The sequence below is a fragment of the Octodon degus genome, unplaced genomic scaffold (genome assembly GCF_000260255.1).
Source record: "Octodon degus isolate 3935 unplaced genomic scaffold, OctDeg1.0 scaffold00254, whole genome shotgun sequence".
Taxonomy (NCBI): Eukaryota; Metazoa; Chordata; class Mammalia; order Rodentia; family Octodontidae; genus Octodon; species Octodon degus.
This window is the reverse complement of record NW_004524830.1, coordinates 2,233,093-2,244,133: the sequence shown is the minus strand read 5'-3', so window position 1 is coordinate 2,244,133 and position 11,041 is coordinate 2,233,093. Positions and strand designations below refer to the sequence as shown.

The window sequence follows — 11,041 nt, the reverse complement described above, 5'->3', positions numbered from 1 at the left end:
CCCAGCAGGCGCCCTTGTGTTACCGCACACGGGGTCTTGGCTTCCGTGGAGCTTGGTATTAGCAATATTGCTCTGGCGCGGCCCTGGAATACTCCCCCCCTTTACTCAGTGCAAGGCAGGAGGCACTGGCTTGTTTCCTGGCTTCTTTGTTTTCACTTTGGGCTTCTGGACAATTCTGGCTCTGTGTGATGCCCCACACAGGGTAACATCTGTGTGTGCGTGTGGCACCAAGGATGGAACCCAGGGCCCGCCATACGCGAGGCAAGTGCTCTCCCACTGAGCTATATCTACAACTCCAAATTTAAAACATCTTACTTATTGTTTTACTATTTTCGCTGGATCTGTTTGCTTTAGACTTTGGAATCCCATCTCTCCCAGGCATTGAGCTCAAGTATCACTACCTCCACTGTGCTTTGTTCAGGTGCCCCACCTCATGTGACAGGGGAAGTCACAGTACCTCGCGCCCACCCATTCTGACACTTCCGTCACATCTGCATCTCTGTCTCCCCAGTAGTAGAGCAGTTTCATTCCAGTCCTGAGTCAGCTTCCTTTGGGTGCCATCCCTATCCCCCCGCCCCATCCCGCCTGGAGAGGACGGCACGATGCCCATCCCAAACATGTCCCTAGGCAATGGCACCCAGCTAGTGGCTAGGGCACCACTCAGGACATAAGGGGCTGTGTCTCCTCAAGAGGAGAGGTTTTCCAAAGGGACCCTGGCCAGCTCCCCCCCACCACCACCACTTTCAGGTCCTTTAGATACTGTTGTGTGTTTGAGTCCACATGAAACTCCCAAGGCTGGAGTTTATTTCTGAGTTCAACTATCACTCACTACACAGACCTCGACTGAATCATTGCCAACAGATTGAAATTATATTTCACATAAAACAATTGTGAAAACTTTATAATACTATTTTTAAGATCAACATGAAAAAGGGATTTGAGTATTTTCTCTTCTGTGAGATGTTCTGCCAGCCTGGAGCTGTGCAAGGAGAGCGATCCCGAGGTCACCGTCATGGGATGCCGAGGCCCGAGCCAGGAACTCGGCACTAGGTGAAGATGCACCTCAGAGGCGGAGCACCAGGCGTGCACTGTCCTGCTAATGGACCAGGCACCAGCGCTCACCGCCACCTCTACCCCAAGCATGTGTGTGCCAGGCCCATGCTGGAAACCACCTTTATAGCCAGCTTCACAGAAAAAATACCCTTATAGAAAACAACGCGAGAAGATAAAAACGCCAGGCACCAGGAAGGGTCCCTTGGGCGACCAGTGCCATTCAACGGAGGGAAGCTCAGGTCTGATACGCCGGAGTCAGCCCAGGCTCTCCGACAGGGTTCCGAGCCAGGGCGTCAGAGGTGCAGTCTACCTGCTGCGCGTCAGTGAGTCCCTGCAGTTGCCGGCTGCTGCTGTGTCCCTGCCACTTCCTCATCTCTGCCCTGTGAACAGAGTGAGTGTCTTTGGAAGGAATGAGAAGCGGACCGGGAAGCCCAGCAGCAGCATACTAGCCTCAGCAGCCCTTCTGGGTGATGTCCAGTCCCGATGACTTGGTGATGTCCAGGGTTGTGAACACCTGTGCACGAGAGAGGAGACACACAGATATACAGATATTACTGCTGCTTTGGGAGAACACCACACCACCCCTTAAAATACATAAAACAGCCAGGGGTGGTGGTGCACACATGTAACCCCAGCACTCAGGAGGCTGAGGCAGGAGGATTGCAATGAGTTCCAGGGTGGCCTAGGTTACGCAGAGTTCAAGACGAGCCTGAATTACATAGTGAGATCCTGTCTCAAGAACAAAAACAAACAAACAACAACAACAAAAAAACCCCTGCTACTTACTAAGGAAAGATCTTTCTCACATACAAGATTTTTTTTTTTTTTTTTTTTTGCGGGGGGTAGATCTGGGGATTGAACTCAGGCCCTTGCACTTGCCAGGGAAGCGGTTATTCTACTGAGCCGTCTCCCTGGCCCCTCTGGAAAAGTCTTTCTGACATGCACTTTATAATGGTTTTTCAAACACCATCAACTGAAGCTGAAGAAGGAACCTGTTCCCTACCTCTCCACATGTGGGGTGGATTCCAATAGTGTCATCGAGCAGCTGTTTCGTGAGTCCACATTTCATTGCGACTGCAAACCCTTGGGTGATCTCGCCAGCGTTGGGTCCAAGAACATGAAATCCTATCACCCGCGCCTTTAATGAAGGCAACAACAGAGAAGCAGGTAAGTTAATGATCTGAACAGAAACCCGTTCCCTGAAAGCTCACGTTAAGATTTACGGTCTCTCCTTCAGGAAAGGCAAACTCCACTGTGCAAGAGAGCAGAGAACATTGCCAGGAAAGTAAGCCACGGCAGGAATCTGTTAAATGAGCCAGTAAATGCGCGGCCGGAGTTAATGTGCACTCAAATTTACTAGAACAAGCAATTTCCCCACTGCGTAAAGGAGTTCATTAGGGTGATGTAAATTGCTGAATTACCCAGGGACGGCGTGCAATAACAACACGGCAACTCTAAATTAAAGTCCAATGCCAGGATAATCCCAAGGCATCAGGGCTACTGAAATGCAAGGCCACCAGCCCAGGAAGCAGGATGCCATCTCCAACATGGAGCAGAGACGAGGGACAGCTGGTGCCGGCTGTCACCAGGTGTCTGTTATCATCGGGTCTGCCTTCACATGACAAGCGCCCTTTGGTATTATAGGCATACTCGTGGTCAGATTCCAGGGACAGTTAGGGTTATGAAGAAAAGACATGAAGGGCAATAGAGGGCAGGGCCAGGGGCATGGCTGCCCACTCAGACAATGCTATCAAGGCTGGGGTCAGGGAATTCGGCCTTGCACAGAGCTCAGAGTCCTAGATGGGGTGGAAGTGCAGCTGCCAGGACCACTGGCGGCTGTGGGGTCAGATTCTGGCCACATCACGCAGCACACTGGGAGGGGGACATCCATGAAGATTCCACTGGAAACTGAAAATAAAGGCAGGGCTTGGCCAGGAAGTGTGCAATGTTTTCCACACAGCAGAGTTAAAATCTTTTTTCCATTTCACAAATACAGGGTTGATACCTAGGAAAGGATGCTTGCAGCTAGGCTGCGGCTCAGGGTGGGGTGCTTGTCTCACATGTGTCAGGCCCTAGGTTCAAATCCCAGCATCGCAAAGAAAAGACAGAGGAAGGGTGGGAGGATGGAAGGAAAAAAGGGAGGAAATCTAGACAGAGGAAAGGAGTGGCCACTCTGCCTTTCTCTGGTGACAGGTGGCAAGTGAGAGCTCATAACCCAGGGACATGGTGGGTGCTGAGGGTGAGCAGAAGTGAGTCAGGGGACAGAGTGGACAGGATAGGCCCTGAGCACTGCCTGGGGCTAGTGGTTAGAGCCAGCACCTCTATGAAGTGGCTACAGGTCTCCACCCAGCAGGGCCCTCCTGGCCACCAGCTCAGGTTAGGACAGCAGGGGAGGGATCACAGCATCTCCCTGCTCCTTTGAGAAAGGCTGCCTGGCCAGGCATGAACACCAATAATCCTAGCTCTCAGGAGGAGGAGAAGGGAAAGAAGGAGGAAGAAGGAGGAAGAGATAGGGAAGGGAGGGAGAGAGGGAGGTAAGGGAGAGAGAGAGAGAGAGAGAGAGAGAGAGAGAGAGAGAGAGAGAGAGACAGAGATAGCGACAGAGAGAGCAAACAAACAAGAAAGGAAGAAAGGCTTCCTACCACTCCCGCATGAGCTTCCCATGGCTTTTCCCAAAGGACCCCAATGCAGTCCTCACCAGAACACTGACCCTAGGGAGAGTACCACCAGCCTCTCCCACAGGGCAGCTTGTAGGGCCATTGTGACCATCTTCCCCATCACTGCCCTGGAGACAAGTGCAGCTCCCAGACTGAGTCCCAGAGCCCAGGCTGTGAGGGTTGATCAGTTGTGCCAACTTGAGTAAGAGAAACTTAACTAAACGAGCTCAGCAATTCCACACTTGGGTGTGGAAGACCCATCCTAGGGTGGCTTCTCCCTGGATGGCATAAAGGGGACGAGAAGAAGGCTGGACCTGCTTGTTTCTTCAGAGGAGCTCTAGTCTTTGCCTTCACCTTAGACGCTGTCTCCTGCCTTTCAGTGCAGATTTTTGGCTCTCAGAGCAAACTCTTCAGCCCTCTGCTGCAAACCCATCGACCCTCTGACATGACTCGCATGGGACACTGCAGTGGGCTCCAGACCTTGGACTGAATCCTTCAGTCTCCAGTGTGCAGACACCCTCTGCATGCACCCTCATCTGACTCTGTGGCTGACCATCATAAGCCAATCTTGTGACTTCTTATAGTTTTGTACATCCTGTGTTAAATCTGTTTCTCTAGTAAATCACTTGACTGACAACATGCCAATGGGCTGGTGGCCCTGGACCTTTGTGTCATCTCAAGAGTAAGACAACACAGAGACACCATCTCATTTCTTCCTCACAATAGTGGCTGTATGAGGCATGATGTTTTCAAGCCTCATCTGTCCAGAGAGAATGCACAGGGCCACACACATACCAGGCACATGCTCTGCTGCTGAGGCCCAACCTGCTCCAGACTGCAAAACCCTTAGAGAGAGAAGAACAGGGTCTTCCCACCATGGTCTATACCCAAGGTCTTCACAAAACAAGTCCTCAACAAGTTATACTCTCAGCTACCTTGGAGCTCATGGCTGTCCCCACCCCTCAGGGACAGCTGTCATCCTCTCAGTTGCTCTAACGTGAAGCCTGTCAGCCCTCTGCCTTTCCTGGGGTCCACTTGTGGTGACCATCTTTCCAGGGCTCCTATACACCTTCCATTTCTTCTCCAAAACACACACACACACACACACACACACACACACACACACACACACACAGCACCATACTGGGTGACAATCCCAAGCTCCATGCTGATCCCATCCTAACCGTTCAGCCTAAAGCACTGTGTGGTGATGACATCTGGGATGCATCTGTGAGCCTGATGACAGTCCATACCTAACGAGCTCTGTGCATGTGTCCCCTGAGGACATTGACAGGGTGAAACAACTTCAAATCCTACCCACAAGGGCTACTTTTTGTTTTGAACCTGAAATACAGATACAGCACAGGACTGCAGCTGCAGTCATGCTACATACATTATCAAGCTTATTGCAGATGATCTTCGCGTAGCATGTGTTGCTGTCTCTGCCAGCCACTGTCCACTCGAGTGGCCAGAACAAGGTATGAAACACCTAGAGAAGAGAAGAGGAGAGAAAGGCCGAGGTGAACACCCATGAAGACCACTCCATGCCACTCTTTAACTCTACAGACAGAGGTCTTCACACTGCTTGCAGAGATTTATGGAGGAGCTGACTTGAGGTCTGGGGTAGGAGCATCTGAGCCGGAGCCCCCAGAACATTACCTGCACAGATGTCCTGGCTGTTTGTCACTCAGCTGTCATAAGGAAAACAGCCCTAAGGACTCAGTTCAGTTCTAAACATTTACAGAGTTCAGTCAATCTAAGGCCACTCACTAGACATGGGGTGGGCTGAAGAGGTGAGGACCGAGCGGCTGCCTGTCGCAGACAAAGCCATTCCAAGTCAAGGAACAGCAGCTGTGATGACTGTGCTTGCCATTCAGAGGCAGAGCGTGTGACCTGTACCGGGCATGGCATACTTCAGTCCTGAGTTCCAGCTAGAGCTCCGGAGGACACCGACCCCAGCATACCCCTCCACTGCTCAGGATGGTGATGCTCTCCTGGGTCATCCCCTCAACCACTCCACACAGAAGGCGGTAAACATGCTTGGCAACAGAGAAGTGTATTCTGAGCTGGACTCCACAGTGGGTGGACTGAAATTGTTTACGATCCCAGCCGGACACAGTCAATTTGAGGGAGTGTCCACAGCTGGGGTAGGTGCAGTGAACACCAGCATTACTGAAAAGTAGCACTGTACACACTTCCACGTAACAAAAATTACTGTTTTAAAAGAAGAGAAACTCTTCCACCTATTTTAATGCTAACTTTTTAGTCTCTGATTTTAGGAAGAGAAGACAAATATTTCTTTCTCACAAGATCAATTTCCTAAAGATAGCCTTCTTGGGTTAAGGAGAGTCTTCCAGCATAGTTTTGGAAGCAGCGAGCCTCTACTTCGACAGTCCCTGTTGCAGATTAAGGGAGAGGTGCCCAGCTTCTTCTGTCTCCCCCTTCCCCATGACCACCTACTCCCCTGGGTTTTGGTAAATGTGTATACTAACTTTAAGGATTTCCCTGGAAGCCTTTGGCCTATGGCTTCAAAGTAGGTGTGAGGTGTAGATCCAGCTGTTTCTGTCCAGATGGGCTCCCACTCTGCTTGCGGCACCAGCCTCGAGTGGTCAAGCTGTCTTTTCCCACTAACAGCACTCCTGCACCACATCATAACTCTAAGAGCATTTGGATTAGATCTGGATTGCGTGTTGTCCCCTGTATGCCTCCAGCGCACAACTGTAATGACTGGCTGTGTCATAAATCATTTTATCGATTGTGCTGTCTCCCCATTTATCCTATTTACCTTGTGATTACTGCTCTTATGCAAGACAATGATCTCTGCCCCTAAGTACTTACTTCAACCTACCCAGAGGCCCCTACATTTAAGTCTTGTATATTTTTTTTTTTTATGTGTGTATGTGTTTCTCTTCATGTAAAAGAAAACATGCTTAAATCAGAACTCGCCTCCCTGGAAGAGGAGGCTGTAGCTATCTCTCTTCCCACAGCCTCTTAGCACCCTATCCTCTCAGGTACACTCAAGGTCTTCCTGTACTCAAGCTGTACAGAGATGAGTGGAAAGCCACACTCAAAGAGTGGCACTCCAAGGGGTCAGGGAGATGGCTCAGTGGAATAAGCACTTCCCTGGCAAGTGTAAGGGCCAGAGTTCAATCCCCGGTTCTGCCAAAAAAAAAAAAAAAAAAAAAAAAAAAGGGTGGAGCTCCCAACCTCACACTATGGGACACTATATGATACAGACAAGCTGCGGCACACTGTTTCTAACTCCTAGAAGACACAGGAACGTAGCTTCTTAACTTTGGATTACCCAAATGTGATGTCCAAAGAACAAGTGACAAAATGAGAAATTGTACTTCAAAATTAAAGTCCTTTGTATCTTAAAGGATATCATTAAGAATGTTAAAACATGATGCCCTGAATGGAAAAAAAATTTTTTTTAAACATCTTTCTCATCAGGGACATGTACATGGGCTACTTAGAAAGAACTCTTGTAACTTAGGTTGAGAATATCACTCAGTGGCAGACAGTATTAGCATACGAGTCCCTGGGTTCACACTCTAGTGCCACACAAGTGTGCACACAAAGGAACTTTACAACTGAACAATAAAGAAGAAAATCACTCAATTTTAGATTTATTTTTTTGGTACTGGGAATCAAACTCGGAACCTTGTACTTGTCAGGCAGGCACTTATGCCACTGAGCTATCTCCCTGGCCTAATAACTCAATTTTAAAAAGGACAGAGAACCTAACAACATTTCTCCAAGGGATATGCAAATTGCCAATAGATGCAAGGAAAGATGCTCAACACCATTCATTAGTCATAGGGAAATAAACATCACAACCATAATGGGACACCACTGGGATGGCATATTAGCTTTCCAAGGCTGCCCTAAATAATCACCACAATCTTTCATCTTAAAACAAATGTATTTCCCCAGTTCTGGAAGCCAGAACTCAGAAATCATGGCATGAGCAGGTCCTCTGGAAGCTCTGAGAGAGAATCCCTCCTTGCCTCACCAGCCTCTGGCGTCTCTGAGTTCTTTGGCTTTTGGTAGTGGCCCTAGGACCCAGTAATGCCACTCTCAGGTAGATACTCTGAAAGCTGGTGACAATGCAGGGACTGAGATATGAATGTACGTAGCAGTATTATTCACAATGGACAAAAAGTGGAAACAATTCAAACTGTCCATTCTTTGTCCGACTTAGCAACCAATATACAAAATGTAGCATGTGTGCAGTTATTATTACCTTTGAAAAGAAATTAAATAGGGACACATGCTACACCATGGATGCATCTTAAATATGCTCAGGGAGATAGCCAAGCACAAAAGACCATAACTGAATGATTTCACATTCATGAAATGTCCAACATAGATAAATCTACACTGTTTGGGGAGATAAGGAAGAACAGCTAGTGGATACAAGCCTCTTTTTAATGATAAAAATGTAAAACTGATTGCAGAAGAGAATGCTAAATATTAAGAAATACTAAAATCCACTTAATCTTAGTGAATTTTATGGTATATAAGTTACATCCTCAATAAAGCTACTTTCTTTTAAAGACAAGGTCTCGTTCTGTAATTCAGTCTGGACTGGAGCTCTCTTTGTAGCCCGGGCTGGCCTTGAAGTTGCATCAATCCTCCTGCCTCAGCTTCACGAGTACTGGTATTACTGGCATGCAGAATCACGCCTGGATAAAGTTACTATTTTTTTAAAAAGTAAGCTATTCAGGGGCCAGGGATATAGCTCAGTGGCATAAGCCCCTTCCTGGCAAATGCAAGGTCCTGAGTTTGATCCCTGGTACTGTGGAGAAAAAAAAAGTAAGCTATTCACAACTGAGTCATATAGTAAAGTATGACTGTTTTACCCATATATTCATTTTTATTTTCTACAGAGTTAAAAAGAATTTTGTTTTGTCACAGACAATTTTCAAAGTCCTAACCCTAAATTAGTTCTGTACTGTAATAACATTAAGTTTCTGGTCCATGAAGACAAGATGCTTTTCCATTTACTTAAGGTTTTACTTTTTGAACAATCTTTTGTAGCTTCAGTGTACACACTTTCACCACCTTGATTAAAATCATTAGTAAGTACTTTATTCTCTTTGATTCCATTAAAAGTGAAATAGTTCATTCACTTGTTTTTGGACAGCGCATCGGAAGGGTATAAAAATACAACTGCCTTTCATGTGTCAGCCTTATATCCTGAAATTTTGCAAATTCATGTACTAGCTCTGTTGCGGACTCAACTGAATCTCACGCTACCAAAGTCACTTGTCGAAATCTATTCCAAACACCTTTGAACATAGTTGTTTTTGGATAGGGTCCTTGCTGAGATAAATCTTTATCAATAATCAAATGTAAATGGATTAAATGTTCCTAAAAGTAGAGTTCAGTATATTTGATTTTTAAAAATCAGGATCCATCTATATGTTGTTTAAGCAGATTCACTCCATTAGTACTTATTTCTACTTTTTGGAGTATACCATATTTTACTTCCTTCTTTCCTTTTCTATATATATTTCAAGTTACTTTCACCAGTGGTTTGCTTGAGGATTTTAGTCAACATTCTAAATTTGTGGTAATCCAGTATGAGTGACATCTACTTAGTTTCTACATCTCTGCTCCTCAGGCTTTTATATTCTTATTGCCACAGATTATATCTACATATAACATATGCTCATTAACATATATTTATAATTATCACTTTAATTCCTTTGCTTTTTAAAATTATATAGGCCAGGAGAATAGTTACCAAGGAAACCAAAAGGACAAAACCCCTGGCTTTTGCATTTACATGTGATGCCAGTCTCAAGGGCTCCTGTCTCCTGCACCTTCCAGTTGCTGTCTGCTGTGTTTCATCCGGGTCTTGAGTGCACATTTCTTTAGGGCATTTCTGTGGATACTGAACTCCTTCCACCTTTGACTTTCTGGATATGTCTTCATTTCCCCTTCATTTTTAAAGACTAGTTTGGCTGAGTACAGCATTTTTAAGAGACAGTTTTTCTCTCCAGACTTTAAATATGCCATCCTGTTGCCATATGGCCAACATGATTTATGGTTTACGATGAGAAACCAGCTGTTCAGTTACTGCTCTCAAAACTGTCTGGAGTCCAGCAGCCAGCCTGTAACATGCACGTTTGTGGATCTTTGAGTTCATCCAGCCTGGTGCGCACCAGGCTGTCTGGTTACGTGGGTCCTGTCTTTTATTAACTGTGGGAGTTCCCGCTATCATTCATTCCAATCTTTTCCTGCCTCTCTCTCCTCTCTTCAGTTTCAGGGACCCAGCCATGTGCATGCCCATGGTTTACAGTATCCCATGTGTCTCATGGGTTCTTTCCTTTTTTTTTTTGGCGGAACCAGGGATTGAACTCAGACCCCTGCGCTTATCCTACTGAGCTATCTCCCGGGCCCTCTTTCCATTTTTCATTACTCGTTTTCACTCTGTTCCTTGGACAGGATCATTTCCATAGTCTTATCCTCAAGTTCACTAATTTTTTTTTTTTTTTTTTTTTTTTTTTTGCGGAACCAGGGATTGAATTCAGGCCCTTGTGCTTGCCAGGGAAGCGCTTAATCTACTGAGCCATCTCCCCAGCCCCAGTTCACTGATTTTTTTTTCCAGTCTCTTCCAATCTGATTCTAAGCCCCTTGTTATGGTTTGTATCCAGATGTCCCTCAAAACCTCACGTGGTTATTGGTGGGGCTTTTCAGAGGTGTCTGGATCTAGGGTGTGGTGTGTGCTGCTGGGATCAGGATGTGATGCTGGGCTTGCTTCAGGGTGTGACACTAGGATTAAGGCTGCCGCGTGCTGGGTGTGAGAGTGGGGCACCCTAAGTGTGGGCAGCCTGTATCAGATATGAGGGACAGAAAGAGGATCACTGCTTGTGGCTCCCTGCTTCTTCACAACTCACTGCCGTCTGCCCTGTGAGCTGTTTCTCCTCTGTGATGGCCCTCTGCCACGCCCCCCTGCCGTGGAGCCAGCCAAGTACAAACTGAGACCTCTACCAACTGTGCTACATTAAATCTTTCCCCCTTTAAATTTAAGTGTTGGGTATTTTGTCTCAGCAGCAATAAAAGAATGACCTCCTTCTTGTGAGGTTTACAATCCAGTTACAGTTTTCTGCCCTAGTTTGGTTTTTGTCATTTCTGTGATACACGTGGTTTGGTCATTTATTGTTTTCTTGATTCCTTTGGTTCTTCACCTGTAGCTTTCCATGGCTCACTGAGCATATTTAAGTCAGTTGATATAATGTCTTTGACTAAAAACACCAATGCTCTAGGAAAAGACCATCCAAAGCCCTTGCACAGAGTTCATGGGTCCTTGCTTTATAATT

The 11,041-nt window shown here is 46.6% G+C and overlaps 1 protein-coding gene across 1 annotated transcript in view; it reads right to left on the bottom strand.

Annotated features, from left to right (window-relative positions):
- Nucleotides 1–267: 267 nt before the first annotated feature.
- Txnrd3 (thioredoxin reductase 3) overlaps nucleotides 268–11,041 on the bottom strand; it is a 47,672-nt gene continuing 36,898 nt past the window's right edge. The window contains exons 14-16 of the mRNA XM_023706385.1: nucleotides 5,104–5,199; nucleotides 2,057–2,191; nucleotides 268–1,567 (exon numbers count right to left, since the gene is read on the bottom strand). Of these exons, the coding sequence (XP_023562153.1) occupies nucleotides 1,505–1,567; nucleotides 2,057–2,191; nucleotides 5,104–5,199 (294 nt within the window). The 3' untranslated portion in view covers nucleotides 268–1,504. The remainder of the gene's footprint in view (nucleotides 1,568–2,056; nucleotides 2,192–5,103; nucleotides 5,200–11,041) is intronic.